Source organism: Eimeria maxima, genomic scaffold (assembly GCF_000499605.1).
Source record: "Eimeria maxima Weybridge genomic scaffold, Emw_scaff573, whole genome shotgun sequence".
Classification (NCBI taxonomy): Eukaryota; Apicomplexa; class Conoidasida; order Eucoccidiorida; family Eimeriidae; genus Eimeria; species Eimeria maxima.
The window spans coordinates 1104-22195 of NW_013566608.1; the positions used below are offsets into that span (position 1 = coordinate 1104).

General features: G+C 53.7%; 3 protein-coding genes across 3 annotated transcripts; 2 read left to right on the forward strand and 1 right to left on the reverse strand.

Annotated features, from left to right (window-relative positions):
- Positions 1 to 1087: 1087 nt before the first annotated feature.
- EMWEY_00037830 (hypothetical protein, conserved) lies at positions 1088 to 8673 on the forward strand (the record flags this gene model as incomplete). Its single annotated transcript, XM_013482274.1, has 7 exons — positions 1088 to 2993; positions 3092 to 6447; positions 6672 to 6725; positions 6843 to 7082; positions 7302 to 7457; positions 7583 to 7700; positions 7847 to 8673. 7 exons carry the CDS (start codon positions 1088 to 1090, stop codon positions 8671 to 8673), a joined length of 6657 nt encoding a protein of 2218 aa, XP_013337728.1.
- Positions 8674 to 10409: 1736 nt separating this feature from the next.
- On the forward strand, positions 10410 to 18368 carry EMWEY_00037840 (AGC kinase TgPKG1, putative; the record flags this gene model as incomplete). The annotated part of the gene is made up of 24 exons (XM_013482275.1): positions 10410 to 10447; positions 10649 to 10738; positions 10927 to 11193; positions 11418 to 11490; positions 11756 to 11930; positions 12171 to 12262; positions 12421 to 12569; positions 12789 to 12891; positions 13074 to 13214; positions 13554 to 13716; positions 13917 to 14041; positions 14334 to 14561; positions 14781 to 14947; positions 15178 to 15244; positions 15573 to 15746; positions 15947 to 16040; positions 16224 to 16388; positions 16561 to 16656; positions 16792 to 16908; positions 17062 to 17163; positions 17365 to 17493; positions 17726 to 17838; positions 18016 to 18129; positions 18297 to 18368. 24 exons carry the CDS (start codon positions 10410 to 10412, stop codon positions 18366 to 18368), a joined length of 3054 nt encoding a protein of 1017 aa, XP_013337729.1.
- A 1009-nt stretch (positions 18369 to 19377) lies between these two features.
- EMWEY_00037850 (Lon protease homolog, mitochondrial , related) lies at positions 19378 to 21034 on the reverse strand (the record flags this gene model as incomplete). The annotated part of the gene is made up of 5 exons (XM_013482276.1): positions 19378 to 19629; positions 20003 to 20067; positions 20185 to 20304; positions 20624 to 20778; positions 20925 to 21034. The coding sequence occupies 5 exons, from the start codon at positions 21032 to 21034 to the stop codon at positions 19378 to 19380; spliced, it is 702 nt and encodes a 233-aa protein (XP_013337730.1).
- Positions 21035 to 21092: the final 58 nt, after the last annotated feature.

Here is a 21092-nt window from a genome sequence, read left to right on the forward strand (position 1 = left end):
TAGCGGAGCAGCAGAGGCGAACGCTAAAATGAGACAAAGAGGCCTCAGGAGGCCCCCGGAGGCCGCAAGGCTCTCGGGGAGCCCCACAAAAGGAGCGAAACCTCAAGAAGCTCCAATATGCTGCTGCTGCTGCTGCTGCTGCTGCTGCTGCTGTTGATGCTGCAGTTGCTGCCCATGGGTGTGCAAGAACTTTTGACAGGTTTAAAAGGTGCCGTCTCCTGACAGACGCCCTTAATGACTTATATTATTTTGTACAGAGACAAATCTGCAGACAAAACGCGAAAACGTGCAGCGGGGACTGGAGGTGACCCCGAATAACCACCGCATGCAGCAGCAGCAGCAGCAAAAGGAGCAGCAGCAGTAAGTAGCAGCAGCATCAGTAACAGCTGTTGGGCGCAGCCGACCCACGGGGTTTATTTATGCATTTCCATAAAATGTCTCTAATAAACAGTTAAAAAATGATACATACTTAATTTTTTTAACAGCAGCGACAGCAGCAGCGACTGGAGCAGCAGCAGCAGCAGCAGCCACCGTTGAGGGTTATCGGGTTGGTTCGGTCTGTGTGTGTTTGGGGCTGCAGCAGCAGCAAATGTGTCTTTGCTGCTGCTAAAATACCTTAAAAAGGCAATTAAATCTCATTAAGTTTTTATAAGAGAGCAACTGAGGCAGACATACACCGCAGCAACAAAACCCCAGCAGCTGCCCGTACACTGGGGCCGTCGGCTGCGATGAAGGCTGCTGGGTTAATCCGCGTCTCCTGCAGCAGCAGCAGCAGCATCAGTCTCTGCCACAGTTGCCTCCGCAGGAGCGGTAACAGTCAGAGCAGCAGCAGCAGGAGCAGCAACAGCAACAGCAACTGCAACTGCAACAGCAGCTGCAGCAACCGTTTACGTCCTTCATGACCCTCCATGCGTTTTCAGCTGCTGAGGATGAAGCCTATGAGCTGAAGCCTCCAAGCCGGGGCGCAGCAGCAGCTTAAACAGCAGCACATACCATTCACACAGCTTCGCCAACGACAGCTAAGCTCTGAGGGATCCTAGCTGCACCACCACCAGTACCAACGCCAGCAGCGGCAACAACAGCAAAAATGGACACGCAACAACATAAAGAAGCTCCGCAGGAGCAGCAGCAACAGTATCAGCATCAGCAATCAGCAACACGGCTGCAGTTCAGCAACAGCACCACCAGGACCGTCTGTGGCAAAACCTTCGCGCTAGCACGCTCAAGCCCTACGAAGCAGCAACAGAAGCAGCAGCAACAGCTGCAGGAGCAGCAGCAACTCCAACAGCATCATCATCATCAACAGCAGCAGCAGCAGCATCAACAGCATCAGCAGCAACAACAACAACAGCAACAACTGCAGCAGCACGCAGGTCGGGAGGGAGATGAAGAGGATCTGCTCCTTAGCCTGCAGCAAAAACGGATGCAGCTGCGACAGCAGCAGCAGCAGATCCTTAGGAAGCTGGCTGCTGCGGAACCTTCGGAGACGTACCAGCAGCACCAGCAGAACGAGCAGCAGCAACACCAGGAACAGCAGCAGCAACGGCCCTCCGTGGAAGGAGATACCGCTCAAACTTTCCTCGATACGTCACATTCGAATGCGCTGCAGCTCCACATACACCCCAGTATGCAGCAACAGCAGTCACAGCAGCACCAGTTGCAGAACGCATTGCCGAAGCAAGTGGATTTCAGCGGCAACGACGATGCGTGTGGGGGGTCCCGAGGTCAGCAGCAGCATCAGCAAGGCGACCAGCAGCAGCAACAGTGGGGGCAGCAAGACTACTTGCTGCTTCATCGACTGCGCCTGCAGCGGCTGCAGCTGAAGCAGCAGCAGACGGCACTGCAGCAGCAACTGTCAAAGGAACGCTACCAGAGGGCCGGCAGTATACATCATCAGCGTCAGCTGCAACGGCAGCAGCAGCAGCAGCAAGGGCAGCAGCAAGGGCAGCAGCAAATTCGGCAGCAGCGCCAGGTAAAGGATGGGAATGCGGGCAACACGGAATCTGCCACTCAGGAACTGCTGCAGCAGCAACATCAGCAGCATCTGCAGAAGCAGCAGCAGCAGCAGCAGCAGAGCAGAACGACATCCAGGCCTACCGAGCTGCAGCAAACATCCCTTAGACAAGCATCATCAGCAGCAGCGACAGCACTGCCAGATATGCAGCAGATGCACCAGCAGCTGCCTTCACCGTCGGATTGTCCTGCCAAAAGACAGCAGCGGCAGCAGCAGCAGGAGCAACAACTGCAGCAGCAGCAGCAAGGAAGACTTGCTGCGAGTTCTAGCACTATCAGGCACTGCAGCAGACTTATTTCGACTCGCCAGCAACGTGTAGGTGGCGGCCTCTCTGTACACCAGGAGCAGCAGCAACAGCAACAACAGCAACAGCAGCAGCAGAAGCAGAGGGAAGAAAATTTAAGGAGACTATCGGAGCAGCGACGCTTGCGCCTTGCACGGCACCTGGAGCAGCAGCAACGCCGGCAGCAGCAGCAGCACCTGCAGCAGTGGCAGCAGCAACAGCAGCAGCTGAAGCAACAGCAGCAGCAGCTACAACAGCAGCAGCGAATGCAACAGCAGCTAAGCTCTACAGCGCAACAAACTCAAACAGTAACGAGGTTGAGGCCAGTCTTCTTGCAGCAGCAGCAACAACAGCAGCGGCAAAAGCCGCAACAGCAGCTAGACAACCGGCAGCAACAATGCGGAATGCAGCGGATGCAACAGCAGCCGCTGAGGCAGCAGCAGCAGCCGAAGCACCAGCAGCAGCAGCAAGTGCCGCATCAGCAGCTAGCACAGCAGCAGCTTTTGCACCCACAGCGACCACCAGTCAGCAGCAGCAGCAGCCGCGGCGGGGGGAGCAGAAGCAGCAGCAGTGGTTGCGGCGGCAGCAGCAGCACAAGTCGCCGCAGCAATTTCAACACGGTGGCCGTTCTCTTGTCTGCTGCTCAACAGCAACTGCAGCATGATGCTGCTGCTGCAGTTCAGCGATTTTGGAGAGGTGCGTTGGATGTAAGGGTTTGGGGTTTGGAATTTGGTGCTTAGCGTTTAAGACTTAAGTGCTGCTGCTCTTTATGGCGTTGTCTGTGCGTGCTGCAGCGTATCAACACCGGAAAGCAGCAGCAGCAGAGGCATCGGCAGCAACATCTGGAGCATCGGCAGCAGCAGCATGCCCAGCGGCACTGCGTTCAGAGCCAGAGCAACTGCAGCAACAGCAGCAGGAGCAGACTCAGCTGCAGCAGCAAGGAGAGGGCACTGCAGCAGCAGCAGAGAACTCTCTCGAGCTTTTAATCCGCAAAACTACGTGGAAGCTGCATCAGCACACTTTGAGACAGCAGCAAGAACAGCAACACGAGCAGCAACAGGAGCAGCAGCAAGAGCAGCAGCAAACCAGAGATGTTATAGGAGATGGTGGTGCTTCTGAAGAGTCAACAACCGCAGCAGCAGCAGCTGAAGAGGAATGCAGCCTTGCACCGAAGAACAGGAGCAGCAGCAGCAGCAGGAGCCGTGCAGCTTCTGCTGCTGCTGTGAAGCTGCAGGCTGCGCATGCCTATGTACGGAAGCAGCACAAATTAGATCGCTTGTTGCAGCAACTGCTGGCTTTAATGAGAGAGAAACTGCCGCAGCAGCAGGAGCAACAACAGCACGAATCGGAGCAGCAGCAGCTGCAGAAGCAGCAGCAATCGCAGGAGCAGCAGCGGCAGCAGCAGCAAGACTCCCACACGCAGGTATCGCAAGCATCCCAGCAGCAGCTTTTGCCGCCATCTCGCCGCTTCCTCGAGCACCAGCAGCCGCAGCAGTATCAACAGGAGCAGCCGCAACTGCAGCGGCAGCAGCAGGAACTGCAGCAGCAGCAGCAGCAGCAAGTCCAGCAGGTGAATGCCAGTGCTAGCTACACTCCACGTGCGCAGTTGTTGTCACTGCTGCCACCGCAACAGCTCAGCACGGACAGTAAATGCAGCAGACCACCAGCAGCAACAACAGCAGCAGCATCGAGGGGTTGCAGCACCACCCCACGCGATGTAGCAGAGCAGCAGCAGGATGCAGCAGCAGCAGCAGCAGCAGCACGGGCTTGCCTTGCCTCACCACGATGCACCTTGGAGTCGCCTCGCGTGCAGCAGCAGGACGCAGCAGCAGCAAGAGCGTACTTGGCTTCGCCACGGTGCACCTTGGAGTCTCCTCGTTTGTCGGCTTACTTGCAGCAACAGAAGCAGCAGCAGCAGCAACATCTGCAGGCCTTCAGTGCCGCTGTTAGCCCAAGAAGTCCGAGGCCCGCCCGATTCCCTGCTGAGGCAGCAGCGGCAGCAGCAGCAGCAGCAGCTGCTGCTGCAGTGCAGCAGCACAAGCTACTGCGCGCAGCACCTGCAGAAGTAGAAAGCCTCGTGCAGGCGGTGGTGCAGGCGGTGCTGCAGCAGCTACATCCGGCTGCTGCTGCTGCAGCTGCAGCCGCCCATAGGTTAACATCAGTTCCACGAGCGTCCTCGGGCGCAGGTGCAGCAGAAGCAGCAGCAGCTGCAGCAGAAGCAGCGGCAGCAGCAGAAGCAGCAGTAGGAGAAGCAGCAGCAGCAGAAACAGATGCAAAGAGACCCCCTGCTGCTCTACCTGGCAGCAGCGACGAAGAGGACTATGACCGTTCGCCCTACAGCGACCGTCCTATAAGCAGCCGCAGCTGCCGCAGCAGCAGTAGCAGCCGCAGTAGCAGTAGCAGCAGCTGCGTGGTCATTCCAGTGCCGCATTTCTCGATTGATCAGATGGACAGATGCCGAGAGCAGCAGCACCAAACCCTCAACTCTTCCATCCCTGCTGCTGCTGCTGCTTCTGCATCTGCTGCTTCCCTGCCGGCAACAGCAAGAGCACCAGCAGCAGAGCTCCCAGTAGCAGCGGCAGAGGGACAGACTGTCGCAGATGCTGGGGCTGCTGTAGCTCTTGCAAACAGGACCGAATGCTCCCCTAAAGTAACTTCGACTCCGCTCCCCTTAGCAGCATCAACAGCAGCAACAACAGCGGTAGCAGCAACAAAATCTTTATCATCAGCAACAGGAACACTTGAATGCCAAATGCAACAAGCTGCAGCATCAGTGCACGAAGCTGAGGTGTCTGCAGGAGCAACATTAACAGCAACAGCAGCGACTACAGAACCAACACCAGCAGAAGCGGAATCGGAATCGCGAACAAATGCTGTGGTTGCATTTGAAAAGGAGACTGCAAAAACCAGTGCAACAGAAGCTACAGCAGCATCAACAGAAGCAGCGGCAGGAGAGCCAGACTGTGCGTCCGCTACTACTTCTGCTGTGCTGCAGCAGCCAGAGTTGTGCAGTCTGCAGCTGCCTCAACAGGAAGAGCAGCAGGAGCTGCAGCAAGTGAAGCAGCAGGAGCAGGGGCATCTTGAAGAGACAACCGATGAGCAACGGCAGGATGGTGAGCAGCAGCAGCAACTACGGCGACAAGTGCAGCATTTTCTGCAGAATCAGCGGCAAACGGAGCAGCAAGAGCAGCGGGAGCAACAGGAGCAGCAGCAGCAAGATTGGAATTTGCTGCGTGGGTTGCCTCAGCTGCAGCACCCACGAGACGCGCACTGTACGGACACTCCAGCGCCGTCTCCCCGACGGCAGCGGCACCACGCTGCTGCAGCTTCCGATGCTTCTGCTGCCGCTGCTGCTCCTTCTCACCCGGTGGAGCAGCAGATGAAAGCCGCAAACGATGCTGCTGCCCCCTGTACATCTGAAGAAGAAACAACGGCTGTAGAGGTCGCAGCAGCAACTCCAGCAGCAGGAGTAGCGGGATCAGCAGCAGGAACTGCAACAAAGGCCGCAGCAGAACCAGAAGCAGAAACTGCAACAGGAGCAACAGCGGATGCAGGAGCTGCAGCGGCGGCAGCAGAAAAGCTCGGGAAGGAGCAGGAGGTTGTTATGAAGCAAGGGGCGGACAGAGACGACTCTTTCATCAGAAAGGAGCAGCAGAAGCAGGAGCAACAGCAGGAGCTGCAGCAGCAGGAACTTCTACGGCAGGAAGACCGCATGCATCGTCAGAAGGAGCAGAAGCAGCAACAAGAGCAGCACGGGGAGCATCTGCTGCTGCATGAGACTGAAGGTCAGCAGTTGATGCAGCAGCAGCAGCTGGCGCAGGAGGATTCGAAGGAAGAGTTGCAACAGGAGCAGCAGCTGGAAGCGCATTTGGCCTGCCAGCAAAAGCAGCAGCAGCAGCATGTGCTGGAGGTCGAAGGGGTTGAGCAGAAGCAGGAGGAACAGCAGCAGCAGCAAGATCAGCAGCAGCAGCAACAACAACAGGACCAGCAGCAGCAGCAGCTGCGAGATCTAACTGCAATGCACATAGACTATGCTGGTGGTGTGCTGCGGCTAGAGGAGGAGCAGCAAGACACGAGTCCTGAGGCAGCTCTACGCATCGCGCTGTTGCTGCTGCAGGAGAGAGGCATCCTTTCTACGGATAGAGCAACTGTAAACCCTGGTGCTGCTGTTACTGTTCTTGCTGAAGCTGCTGCTGCCTTTCTGCTGCTGCTGCTTTTTATGGCCGCCCCCATCAACACTGTGACTTTAGCAAGTCGACTGCTATTGCTGCTATTGCCGTTACTGCTGTTGCTGTTGCTGCTGCCGTTGCTGCTGTTGTTGTTGCAGCAGCTGCTGCCTTAGTGGTTCGACTGTTGCTGTGGGTATGTGTTTAGGAGTTTGTACGCTCTGAGGACATCCGGCCTACAGAGGAACTCTACCGCAAAGTGGTAAACCCGTAGACCCTAGACCGTAGGCCGTCGGCGTTGTGTCCTGCTGTGCTGGCGTTGTGACCATGGGGCTAAGAAGTTAGGGTTTAGGGTTTAGGGTTGAGGGCTTGTGTGCAGCACGAGGCAGTCAACGCCCCTCGTTGCACCGCAAAGGACGATTGTCTATCGGCGTTACTTGCAGCTGCACCGGCGGCAGCAGCAGCGGCTGCTGCTGCTACTGCACCAACTGCAGCAGCTGCAACGAAAGAAGAAGCAGAAGCTGCTGCTCCCTCTCTTCATGTGTCTGCTGACTTTGTCGAGTTAATAGCCGATTTAATGTTTGAAGTGGCGGTGCACGCGGAGACCCGGCACTTGCCTGTCCGTGCCTTGCTGTTGCTTTTGCTGTTGCTGCTGCTGGTGTTGCTGCTGCTGGTGTTGCTGCTGCTGTTGCTGTTGTTGCTGCTTGTACTGCTTTTGCTGCCACTGACGGCGTTGCAGCTGCCTTTGATGCTGCTGCTGCTTTTTGAGTATTCCGTGATGAAAATTCGCTTGCACCAGATGCTGCTGTTGCTGCTGCTTCGGCCGTTGCTGCTGCAGGGGACATCTCCAAATGTCTTTCTGGCTGCTACTCCGGAGCCTCGCAGCAAACGGCTGCAGCAGAGGGCAGCTAAGCTGCAGCAGCAGCTAAACCCTAAATTTCAGCAGCAGGGCACCAAGCCCTGCCACATCACTTGGAAAGATCTGCTGCACCAAGTAGGTGCAGGGTTTGGGGTTTAGGGTTTGTGAATTTGACCCTCTCGAGTGGCATGTGGAGGACGAAACAGGCGAAGAGCCCATGCGGACGCTTTAGGCTGTGGGTTTTACGGTTTGTGCTGCAGGTTGTGCAACGGGCGTCGGTTGGCTACTGCGGAGCGCTGTTGCTGCCTGAGGAGCAGCAGCGGGCCGAGCTTCTGCTGCTGCTGCCCTTTTTTAAGGCAACGAAGGAACCTTATGGGGGTAGGGTTTAGTGTTTAGGGTTTAGGCAAGGGACTTGGGGATCGGATATTGCGGCTTGTCTTGAAGCCCCTTGCTATTATTGCTGCAGCTGCTGTAGTTCTTGTTGATGCCGCTTGTTGCTGCTGCTGTTGTTGCTACTTTTGCAGGAGCAGCAGCAGACCTAACGACGGTTGCTTTTGAAAGGCATTTAGGGCCACAGCGCCTGCAGCAGCGGCTGCTGTCTCTTCCCTACGATAGTCTTGTCTCCCTTTATAATCCCCACGCAGAGCAGCAGCAGCAGCAAGAGCAGAAGCAACTGAGAGAACAGAATGACGATATTGGGGGGCCGTCGGCCGACGGAGGTGAAGCAGAAGCAAGAGTGCAGCAGCAGAAGAAACAGGGGTATCGTCAGCAGCAAGAGCAGCAGCAGCAGCAGGAGGCGGTGACAGAAGAAGACGTGACGCAGCAGAAGCAACATTGGGGTAAAAAGCATGGGGATATTGGGAGGCCTTCACTGGAGGCTGTCAGTGCTGCAGAGGCACCTGCTGCTGCTGCTGCTACTGCGCCAGCAGCAGTAGCACATGCCTCCAGCAGGTGCAGCAGTGTCAACCTGAGCACCCCAAGAGACGACAGCAGCAGCGTCAGCAGCAGCAGCGATGAAGCCTCGCCCTTTAGGCGCGCTGTGTTACCTAGCCCCTGGCTGCAGCAGGAGGAGGAGGAGCAGCAGCAAGAGCAGCAGCAGCTGCTTAGGCTACTGCAGCACGAACAGCAGCAAACACCGTTGCCCACAGGAAGCCACGAATGCAGCAGCGATGAGGACCTGCTGCCAGTGAAGTGTCTTCCTCAAGCCGTAGCAACGACTGCAGAAGCATCGGCTACTGCAGTAGCAGCTACTGCTCCAACAGCATCTGCAGCAGCAGCAGGTACTGCTCTAGCTGCTACTGCTGCTGCTGCAGCAACCCCGTCTGAGGGCGGGCCGGAGGACAGAGGCTAGCGTGCTGCAGCAGCAGCAGCAGCAACACCTCTTGCAGCCAGCATAAGACTCAGGATATCCTCAATATTTGGCAGCAGCACTGACACCAAGACAAGGCCTCTGCAACGGCCGCTGTCTAGACACCACAACCAACCTTGCTGCTGCTTCTGGGGCTGTTGCTGATATGGCTATTGTTAGTAGTATCGTTGCTGCTCTTGTTGCGAATAACTACTGCTGCTGCTGCTGCCATAGCTGCTGCTATGGCGGCAGCTGCTATAGCAGCAGCTGCTGCACATTGCGTTGGCAAGAGCCAAGGCGCTTGAGACTTTATACACTAGACTAACCCTTAAACCACTAGCAAAACACTAAACCATTGGCTAGACCATAAGTCCTTAACATCTACACATCGCTGCAATTTACGACTGGGGGTGCCGCAGCGGCAGCTGCTGCTGCTGTTGCTGCTGCTGCACCCGCAGCAGCGGAAGCATTGACGTCAGAAGCAGCAGTAAGAATTGCAGCAGATAAAAGTTCGAGCAACAGCAACAGCAGCAGCTGCTCAGCAATATGTCCTGCAACACAAGGCCTGCAGCGAGGGCTTGTGTAACGCTTGCAGGCTGCAGCGGCAGCACCGGCAATCAGAGTTATACTGAATTGCGCTATTAAGAAGACGCTGTCTTTTTCTTTTTTATCTAGCTGCTGCAGGAAATCTGATACTGTTGCTTCGGCGGCGGCGGCAGCAGCAAGAACGGCAGCTGCGCAACGGCATCGGCAGCTCCTGCAGCAGCGGCAGCAGCAGCAGCAGCAGCTGCTGCTGCTACTGCTGGCCGTTTAAGCAGATCTTCAAGGAACAACGAGGCAAAGTTTGTGTTTTTCTTCTCTTTAAAAACACATCCACAGCGTACTCTGTGCATTGCTACTGCGGCGACGAAGGGTGTTGCAGCTGCTTCTCGCTGCTGCTGCTACTGCTGCCGTGGTTGCTGCAGACTTGCAACAGCGGCCGCCTCTTCACGTTGCTCTACAATTCCCTACTTGAGCATTGCACATTTTGCTGCTTCCAGCTGTACGAGCAGCAGCAGCAGCAGCAGCAGCATCCGCAGGAGCCACAGCAGCACCCGGAGGTCGCCCTGTCTTTGCTGCTGCTCCTGCTGCCGTTGCACACCCACGTGTTACAGCAGCTGTTGCGGCAACAACAGCAGAAAGAAGGGAGGAGGCGCCTAGCCAGGGTGTTAGTCTCATTGCCACACACGCGCAGCAACTGCAGCAGCAGCAGCATCAACCACACCAGCAGTGGCAACAGCAACCGCAGCAGCAACACAGCTTTAGCTGAAGCTGACGGCTACTTCGCTGAAATATTCTTTTTCAACTGCAGCAGCAACGGAGCTGAGGCGCAGCAGCAGCAGCAGCAACAGCAGAATCTGCTGCGGGACTCCACTGTGGGGCCCCCGCAGCATGACTGAAAGACGCAACAGCCACAGTAGCAACGGCAGCAGCAGTAACGTTGCGAGCAGAGGCGGTAGCGCCGACAACAGCAGGGGCAGATTTAGGGATAGCCTGTAGCTGTCAGTACTGCGTCAGCAACAAGGAGCGAAGCAGCAGCGGAAACAGCATCATCATCAGTAGCAGCGCAGCGCGACATCCTTGCATGGTTGTGGGGAGGTGGTCTGGCGGCCCCTCACGCTGCTGCTGCTGCAGTTGCAGCAGCAGCAGCAGCAGCAGCAACTTTTGCTGCCAGCAAGGGAGCAGCTGCTTCTCTGAAAATGGGCGCATGCAGCTCTAAGGCGCAGCAACAGACACGGTGAGGGCATCACTGGAGGGGCAGCAGCAGCGGTAGCAGCAGCCTGTGTTTGAGGGCAGGACCTGGTGTTCCGCCAGTAGCTGCGGCAGCAGCTGCGGCACCATCAGCCGCTGTTCCTGCTAGCGTTCTCTGCCTTGAACATGACGAGATATTTCACGGCGATGCAAACCCCAAACCCGAATGTGTCTTTGTTATCTGCAGCGATCCGGAGCCACGAGAGCAGCAGCCTGCGCTCGAGCCCAAAACCTCCGAACCCTGCGGCCCTTCTGACGCCGCCGCACCTGCCGAGGCGTAAGGATTTAGGCTTAGGGCTGAGGGTTGGGGACAGGGCAGTGGTTTAGGATGTAGGGCTAGATGGTTAGGGTTTGCGTTCGGTCTGGTGTCGTTCGAACGGCTGTCGGGTGTGGCGATCATTATTGCGTAGGGTCTAGGGTTTGTGGTTGAGGATTTAGGATTTAGGGTTTAGGGTTTGTGTTCAGGGTTAGGAAGATGTCGGGTTCGAGCGCCACGGCGCCTAAAGGTGAAATGCCTACAGCCAGTACAGGTACTCCTGAGCAGCAGCAGCAGCAGCAGGAGCAGCAGCAGCAGCAGCAGCAGCAGCTAGAGCGGCAGCAACAGCAGCAGCAGGAGCAGCAACAGCACCAGGAGCAGCAGCAGCAGCAGCAGGAGCAGCAGGAACAGCAGCAGCAGGACAGGAAAACCTCACAGCCGCAGCAAAACGATGATGCAGCTGCACCACCCAAGCCGTAGGTCGCTGCCTTTGCTGGAGTTGCTGCAGCTGCTGTTTCTGCTCCTGTTCTTGCTGCTGCTTATTTTCTAGGGTACCTCTATTTAGTTGCTGGTGCTGGTCCTCTACGTTTCTTCGTGAGGGCCAGTTGGGGTTGAAATCCTTCGCTTACTGCTGTTGCTGCTCCCGCTGCTGCTGCTGTCGCTCTTACTGTTACTGCTACTGTTGCTGTTGCTTCTGCAGGGGGGGTGAGCGGAAGGCTCAGAAGGCGATCATGCAGCAGGATGATACACAAGCAGAGGATGCTAGACTTTTGGTTCGTGATGCTGCAGCTGCTGCCTGCTGTTGCTGTTACTGCTGCCGTGGCTGCACCTTTTTCTGTTATAGCTGCACTGCTTCTATCGTTGTTGGTACGGGCAGTCCTGCTGTTATTTTCAGCTTTTGTTTGTGTTTGAGTGTTTGGTATGTGCTTGTATATGCCGTGTACCTGCTGCGTGTTTGTGGATACTAATTTTTGCTATAGCTGCTGCTGGTGCCACCGGTGCTGATATGCTCCAGCTGTTGCTGCGCTGCTGCTGCAGAACCACCTGGAGAAGCGGGAGAAGACGGACAGTGATCTGTCTTTAATTCGTTCTTCCCTTTCGGGCAACTTAGTTTGCTCTTCTCTAAATGATTCGGAGGTTGAGGCACTTGCGAATGCCGTCCAATTCTTCACCTTTGCAAAGGGAGATATCGTCACAAAACAAGGAGAAAACGGTAGGGTTTAGGGTGTGGGGTTTACGGTTAAGGGTTTAAGGTTTGGGGCCTATAAATTAGGATTTGGGGCCGAGAGGTGGGGGTCGGGGGGGTTAAGGGCGCGAGGGTTTAGGGTTGAGGGGAGAGGTGTTGGGGTCTAGCGTGGATGCGAGAGTGTAACTGTTTCTAGGGTCTAGGGTTGAGGGTCTTCCTATTGGGCGTTTAGCGACTTGGGTTTGGTTGAGAGGGTTCGTGCTGCAGGCAGTTACTTCTTCATTGTTCACAGTGGAGAGTTCGAGGCAAGTCTAAACTCTAGACCGCAGACTCAAAACCCTATGACTGCTTTAGCGTTGGTGTACTTTATTGGGGCGGGAAGTGGGATGTAGCGCAGGTGCTTGCGTCAGGGGTTAGGGTCTACGGTTTACTATTAGCTGTGTCGTATTTAGGGTTTACCGTTTAGGGCTGACTACTTACTGTTGAGGGTTTAGGGTTTAGGGTCTATTGTGCGCAGGTGATAGTGAACGAGAAGGTGGTTAACAAGATAGTGCAGGGCCAAGCCTTCGGAGAAATTTCTTTAATTCACAATTCTGCGAGGACTGCAACAATTAAAACCCTCAGCGACCAGGCCGCCCTGTGGGGCGTGCAGAGACAAGTTTTCAGGTCAGCAGCTTCAGGAGTAGCAGCACCTGCAGTAGCAGCAGGAACAGTAGCAGCAGGAACAGTAGCATACACAGCGCTGTTGTAACCCGGACCCTATGGCAACCATAGCAACTGCAGCAACGGTAACAGCAGCAGCAGTAACAATACTGGGGTAGCACCGAGCCCACTGGGACTACAGCAACAGTAGCAGCAGCAAGAGTATTTTGTTTTGTTTTCTAGGGAGACGCTGAAGCAGCTGAGCAGCAGAAACTTCGCAGAGAATCGGCAGTTTTTGGCCTCAGTTGAATTTTTCCAAATGCTAACGGAGGCGCAAAAGAATGTGGTACGTACGAGGTTCTAGGGTTTCAGCTTTAGGATCTACAGTTGGAGCGTTGGGGTTGACGTGTGCTTGAGTATCAGCAGCAATAGTAGGCTCAAGGTTAGCGAGGGTTTGTACAGGGTTTATTCGGGTTTATATAATTTTGGCTCAGGGAGTTTTAGGGTTTAGGGTTTGTGCGTGCGTAGATAACTAACGCGCTAGTGGTTCAATCTTTCAAGCCGGGGCAGCCAATTGTCAAGGAAGGGGAAAAAGGAGACATTTTGTATATCATAAAGAGCGGGAAGGCGCGAGTCTCCATTAAAGGAAAAGATGTTCGGCTTTTGCAGGTGAGCGTTTAGGTTTTGAAGGTTAAGAGGAGAGGGCCTAGTGGTTGGCGGAAAGATGCTATAAGTCACAACGTTTAGGATTCAGTGTTTGGCACACAGCAGACACCACGTTGTATGATTTGCTGCTGGTGCAGCCTGCTCCTCGCAGCAGCAGCAGCAGCAACAGCAGGATTGTGTGCAGTTTTCTGCCGTTGAATGTCGGCTATTTGGTGTCACATTGTGTAGGGTTTAGCCAGGGTTTATGGCTCCTTTGTGAATTATTTCCTGGTGCATCTCCTGCTGCTGCTGCTGCATATCCTGGCGCTGCGTCTGCTCCTACTGCTGCGTCTGCTGTTGCAGAAGGGAGACTACTTTGGGGAGAGGGCGCTGCTGTACGACGAGCCTCGCAGTGCCACAATTACGGCAGAAGAGGAGACAATTTGTGTTTCTATTGGAAGGGATCTCCTTGATAGAGTTCTTGGTAACCTCCAACATGTCCTCTTCCGCAATATTATGCTCGAAGGTATGGCCTCAACCCTGAATATCCCTAAACCCTAATTTTCACCAGGTCCGTGGTGCACAAGCGCAACACACCCATGGGGCCGACGGACGGGTGGCATAAACCGTAAACCCTTGAACCAGCCCGCTTTTCACGGACTAGCGGAGCCACTAGGGTCTAGGGGCTATTTGGGTTTAGGGTTTAGCGTGTGGGTGGTACTGCAGCTCTGCAACAAAGCAAGGTGTTTGCGTCCTTTCCGACGGAGCAACTGAGCCGATTGATTGGCTCGGTGGTTGTAAAGGATTATCCGGAGAATTATCTCATACTCGACAGAGAGAACAGGACTAAAGTCCGCAAACCCTAAACCCTAAACCCTGGTCGCTCCCTTGACCAGCCCTTTGTGGGGAGACGCACACACACACAGACACACAGACACACGCACACACACATACACACACACACACATACACACACACACACACACACACACACACGCAACAGCGATCTGCTTCTGCCGAACCGCTTCTGCTGTTGCTCCTGTCGCTGCTGCTGCATCTGTTGCTGCTGCTGGTGGGTTTATGGTTTGGGGCGGAGGGTGTGTTTATGGTTTAGGGCTTTGGGTTTCGGTGGAGTTGCCGCAGGCTTCGGCTTCGCCGCTGTTCTCGGCACAGGGCGTTCGCTTTTTCTTTGTATTAGAAGGGGAAGTTTCGGTCTACGCTTACAGGGAGGCCCCCAGCGCCAGCAGCAGCGGAGGTGGCAGCAGCAGCGGAGAGCCGCGGATGGAGCTGCATTTGGTTGATACACTTAAAAGGGGTCAGGCCTTCGGCGATGAATATGTGTTGTCTCCTAATAAGCCCTTCGCCCACTGCGTGCGCAGCAATGGGCCCGCGAAGGCAAGGCAAACCCTAAACCCCCAACCCTAGATATCCCCTGTAGTGGGCATGAAAATTGCGACACGAGCACCGAGTATAAGGCTGACAGTATTCAGGGTTTAGGCTTTACGCTCTAGGGCAGCTCAGCGAGCGGGCTGCCGGGGCTAGCTGGCGGAAAAGGGTGTTTAGGGTTTAGAGTGTAGGGTTTGTTCGCAGCTGGCTTTGCTTACTGCGAGCGCCTTGACGGCGACTTTGGGCGGCCAAGACATAGACGAGACTTTAGACTACAACAACAAATTGGCCATTACTAAAAAGATGTATATTTTCCGATACCTTTCTGAGCAACAGACGCAAACCCTCATTCGCGCCTTCAAAACCGTTCGGTAAGCCCTCGCCGGGGTTCACTAGCTCCTGGTGTGGGTTAGGGTTTAGGGCTCATGGCAGGTTCTAGGTTTTAGGGCCCCCTGTAGGGCTTAGGGGTTTTAGGGTTAGCTAGGGTTTCTAGGTTGTTGTTGGATTGGAGTTCAGGGACTGATGCACGTTTGGGTTCGAAGTATTGAGGATTGTGGAGGAATTGTAGGGTTTAGGCTTAGGGTTTGTGGTTTGGGTGCAGGTACACCCAAGGGGAGGCAATTATCCGCGAGGGAGAGATCGGTTCGCGTTTCTTCATTATTAAACTTGTAAGCCCTGAACCATAGCACTTTTCAGCTCTCGCCATTAAATGCATTTAGAAGGTGGGCTTTCCTCTCTAGGGTCTGAGGTTTAGTGTATGAGTGCAGCGGGAGGTAGGGATTTAGTGTTTAGCCTCTACTTCCAGTTTTAATGGTAGAGGGTTTCCGGTGTAGGGCATGTGTGTAGCTGGAGGTGACGATTGCGAATGCTTTAAGCTTTTGGCTTTGGCGTGTAGCGCATATGTGTCTCTGCAGGCGACGATTTTGAATGTAGCCTTTAGATTGTAGGGTTTGGGGTTTAAGGTCTAGGGTCTAGGGTCTAGGGGTTTGTGTGTAGGGAGAGGTGGCGATTCTGAAGGGGGGCCGTCGTGTACGTACTTTGGGCCGCCATGATTACTTTGGGGAGAGAGCTTTGCTGCATGACGAGAGGCGAAGTGCAACTGTTGCAGCAAATAGCCCTGAGGTTGACTTGTGGGTAGTGGATAAAGATGTCTTCCTACAAATTGTTAAGGTACCTGACTCATTAACCATCCAAAAGCCCGAAACCCTTGGACTCTTCGAGTGGCCTGCAAAGCAGCGAGAGAAACGACTTCTTTACACCACGGAAACGTACACTGGACAGACAATTCAGTGTTGCAACGCAAAACCCACACAATATTCCCCACCATGTTTAGGGTTTAGTGCTTAGGGTCTGCATGGCTGCCTTCTTAGGGACCCATGCTAACCCACTTGGAAGAACGTATTCGGATGCAAGACACCAAAGTTGAATTCAAAGACTTGCAGGTCGTCCGCGTCGTCGGAAGAGGTAAGGACGTGCTCTAAGGTTAAGGGTTTAGGGCTTATTTATTGGCGTCTTCTCTGCTGGACGGGGTACCTTTTGGGTGGAAGGGTTTTGGCCTTGGGGAGGCGTTTTGGCGTTGAGTTCATGGTTTTGCTCGTGTGACCGTCCAGACTTTAGGGTTTAGGGTTTAGGGTTTGGGGTGTACAGGCACCTTCGGGACGGTGAAGTTGGTGCAGCACATTCCCACGAAGATTCGTTATGCGTTAAAGTGCGTCTCTCGAAAGAGCGTCGTCGCTTTAAACCAGCAAGATCATATCCGCCTAGAGAGGGAGATCATGGCCGAAAACGACCATCCCTTCATCATCCGACTCGGTCCGAAGGGGTTAGGGTGTAGGGTTTAGGGTTCGTTTGGGACAGAGGGTGCTGGGTTTCAGAGGGGTGAACGTGACGTCTGACATGCGGCGCGTGTGTGACAGGGTTTAGCGTTTCTGTTCTTATGCTTCCGGGTACAAGGTTTAGCGTTTAGGGTTTGGTGTTTATGCAGTGCGGACGTTCCGGGACAAGGACTTTCTCTACTTTTTGACCGAGTTGGTTACGGGAGGAGAATTGTATGATGCCATCAGAAAGCTAGGCCTTCTGGGTGAGGGTTTGGGGTTTACAGCGAAAGGAAAGGGATTTGCTATCTGCTTGCATTTTATGTTTTGCGTTGGAAACAAGGCGTTAGGAGTATGGGTACACCTGGGATAGCTAGGGTTTACGGTTTTTGGGTGTGTAGGGAGGTACCAAGCTCAGTTTTACTTGGCTTCCATCGTCCTGGCTATTGAATATCTCCATGAAAGAAATATCGCCTACAGAGATCTCAAGCCGGAGAACATTTTGCTGGACTCGCAAGGTAAGGGTTTAGGAGGGATATTGAGTGTTTAGGTTTTTGGGTTTAGATATGTCGGTCTTGATTGACCGGCTTTCTTGAGTCTTGCGGCGCACTGGTGTAGGGTCTAGGTTATTGAGGGTTTAGTGTGTAGGGTTTAGGGTTTCTGCGTTTCAGGTTATGTGAAACTGATTGACTTTGGGTGTGCAAAGAAAATGCAAGGAAGGGCCTACACTTTAGTGGGAACTCCACATTACATGGCTCCAGAAGTCATTCTAGGTGAGTGTGGCTAGGGTTTAGGGTCTGGGGGTTTTGAACTGATGGCGTACCCGTCTTTAGAGCTGACGGATGTTGAGGTTTGGCGGTTCAGGCATGTGTGGGGCCAAGGTTTTTTGTTGTTCCCGGGGAGGTGGCTGCATGGTGTCGTTGCATTTGATACGATGAATATCAGGGTTTAGGGTTTAGAATGTTTGCATGCAGGCAAAGGATATACACTGACAGCAGACACTTGGGCCTTTGGGGTTTGTCTTTATGAATTTATGTGCGGCCCTCTTCCCTTTGGAAATGACGCGGAAGATCAGCTAGAAATCTTCAGGGATATCCTTGCAGGTGGGGTACCCGAGGGCTTGTAGTTTAGAATATAGGGTTCAATAGGATCTATGTGACTTGCGAGGCTCCAGTAGGGCTTTGTAGGCTATAGGGGGGTTTTGCGATTTAAAGGGGGAAGGCTTTCGGGGTGGATAGGTTCTAGGGTTTGTGGATCCTAGGGGGCCACCCGTTTAGGGCCGTTTCGGGCCATCTAGGGCTTAGGGTTAATGGTTTAGTGTTAATATTTGCGCAGGGAAGCTGATGTTCCCTCACTACGTGACGGATCAAGATGCAATAAACCTAATGAAGCGACTGCTGTGTCGTCTACCGGAAGTTCGCATTGGTTGTTCTATTAACGGATACAAAGTAGGAGTTTGGGGTTCAGGGTCTGGGCTTCAGCGTTGCCGGTTAAGGGTGTCTCGTTCTGGGGTATAGAAGTTAGGGTTTGAGGTTGAGGGTTTAGAGCTTGCGGCGCAAGGATATGAGCGTGGTCTTCAGCGCGCAACTGCGGCGTCGGTTTAGCGTTTTGGGTTTGCGTGACAGGACATAAAGGAGCATGCTTTCTTCTCGGATTTCGATTGGGATCGCCTAGCTGGGAGAGATTTATCCCCTCCTCTTCTTCCTAAAGGCGAAACATACGCTGAAGACGCAGAGGAGGTAAACCGTAAACCTTCATATGTAGCAGTAAAACGGGAATCCCCAATCCGCACACGGTGTAGACGCCGAACCTTCAGCTGTAAGTACTTGCTGCGGCCCAATGTTAGCACCTCTCAGACGGTTTTAGCAATTTCAGCTGGGGTTTAGGGTTTGTTCTTTTACTTCAGGGAGGGCTGGAGATAGAAGAAGACGAAGGAATTGAGCTGGAAGATGAATATGATTGGGATAAGGACTTCTAAAACCTAAAGCCCCTAAACCCTAGACGGTGTCTTTGCAGTGTTCCCTGCTGCACAAGTGTACAGCCTATCGACCTTCGTCTGGTGCTCTGACCACAGCAGATGCAGCAGCAGCAGCAGATGCATATGCAGCAGATGCAGCGGCAGCAGCAGATGCAAAGCGGGATACTTACACGTAGCGGCAGCGCTGTCTCGGCACATCGTGCTGTTGTTTCAGCAGCAGGAACAGCAGCAGATGCAGCAGGTGCAGCAGATGCAGATGCAGCAGCAGCCTTTGGTGTTGTTGTTGGTTGCTTCTGAGTGGTTTATCTCTCTGTTGTTATGTTTACTTCTTTAGTTCTTCGCATGCTTGTGCTCTCACAAACGCTAAACCCTAAACCCTCATTCAGAGGAGTTGGGCAGGTGTGTTTTCTCTAGGGTTTAGGGTTTAGGGTTTGGCCCTGCTACCGCAGCAGTGACCAGCTGTCAAAACTCCTCATGCGACAAATGCAACGCCCAAATGCTGAGGTGCTCATACGCCCTAATTATGAGGTGCAAATATACCCGCATTGAAGTTTATGGATACAGAAAGGCAGAAAGAGGAGAGTAGACGCAGATGTAGTGACAGAGACTAACAAGTAAGAATAATATAGAAATAATAACGAATAGTGAACTGTCACTACATCTCCTATTGTTGGCTATCAATATAATATTGAGGCATTAATGGCTTGAGTAGCAAACAGGCAAAAAGAGAGGCGTTAAGGCAACGCGAACAGCAATAAATCGCAGGGTCGACATCGAACGGCGCAAAATAATCTTTCGAGGGTTTAGGCTTTAGGGAGCGATCCAAAGGGGCCTATTCTTCTGCAGGCCAATCTTCCACATCTCCACAAGCAGCCCGCAAAACAAACGAGAAGACCCTCGAAGACACATTTGCACGGGGGGCCCTCGAAGGTACCGCCTCACGGGCACCCGCGCGGAAAGCCCCAGAAGTGGCCCAGGGGGCACCGTGGGAAGCAGCAAGAGGGCTCCCCTAAGGGGCCCCCTGGGAAACCCCCTCAGCGGTCCCCCGAGGGGCCCCTTCTTCAATGGCCGCACGGGGGGTCCCACCGGGGGTCTCCTCTTCAATGGTCTGATGCGGGGTCCCGTTGGCGCTCCCCTCTGAAAGGGCTTCCAGCGGGGTACCCTGGAGAGGGGCCTGTGGTGAAGGGGCCTCTTTGTAATGACTAAAAGTTATATCAAATACTTGCTCGTAATCCTCTACGAAATGGACATCAAAACCATCCTAAGGCACCACATCGTAAACACTAAATAATAACAAACCCTGAATAATATCTAAACTCGCGCCGAGAGGGGGAAGCAATGACTCTAGCCCCTTGGGAAGACCTAGCGTAAACACTAAACCCTATACAAACCCTTAACCCAAAACACTTGGCTAGGGGATGCAACGACAGCAACTGTCTTTTGGAGTCTTGGGTTTAGGGTTTCCAGGGGCACCCACCTTTATATTAGGAGAGAGCTCTTCGAAGTCCCGCTGATTTCCCTTGGGGAAAATGAGGGTCTGCAGCGCACATTTAAGGGTTTAGGGTTGAAGGTGACGTATCCAAATGTTTAGATTTTGACGGTACGCTTCCTGAGATTGTTGGGTTTGCCTTTACCTGGATGTTTTCTCGTTTAGCAGCGATGACCTTCTCCTTTATGCCGCCCACCTTCAGAACCTTTCCTGCGTCCACAAGTATCGTGGGTTTAAGGTTTAGTGCTTGCTGGATGGAAGCGCACATATGGTGTGATCACCTACCCAAGCACAGCGACGCTTCCGCGTTTGGGGTTTAAGGTGTACCTGTGAGGGTAAGCTCTCCTGTCATCGCCAAGTCGGGCTTTGGGTTTAGCTGTAGTGCTAGCGACAGCAGAGCCGAAGCCAGAGTAATACCAGCGGAGGGACCGTCTTTAGGCGTTGCTCCTGTAGTAAAACAGCGGTTTAGGGCCTAAGGTTTAGGGAAGGAGAAATGGCTTCATCGACCCCACAAAAAGCTGCCTACAAACCCCAACCCTCCGCTTAAACTATAACCCCCAACTCTCGGCCTACGCCCTACACAGCAGCTCCAAAAGTAGCTGACGCAGCAACAGCAGCACCACATCATCGTAAATAAGGAGCAACAGCAGGAGCAGCAACATCATCATCATCATACATAGCAGCAGCAGCAGCATGAGCAGCAGCAAGGGAAGCATCATCACCATCGACATCATAAAGACTACCAGCAGCAGCCGCAGCAGCACACCTTCGGGTACATGGACATGGAGTGCGTGCTGCTCTAAGAAGGAATTTTCTTTGTCTTTTTTGTTTAAAAAGGACCGAGCAAAACTCAACGCAACTTCGCAGCTTTCACTCATCACTCCCCCAAGCTGACCTGTCACCTTCAGGCTGCCCAAATTCCTGCTCACAAACCCTATGCCATAAACCCTACAGAGTACATTCAGGGTGTTTGGTACTTCTTTGCGGAACTTCTCAAGCAAACACCAAAACCCATTCCATGGACGCCCGACACAAGATCCAAACTGCATCTAGGGTTTGGGGTTTACGATCTCATGTCTCCTTTTCGCGAGTTGCTCTTTCCTTCTTCAGCTGCACTCCTTCCACCTGCCTCCACAAATATTACCGCACCTCCCGTCGCCGTCCAAGCTAACCCCATTATAACTCCTGCACACACATTAACATCACAGCTTTATATATATATATATATATATATA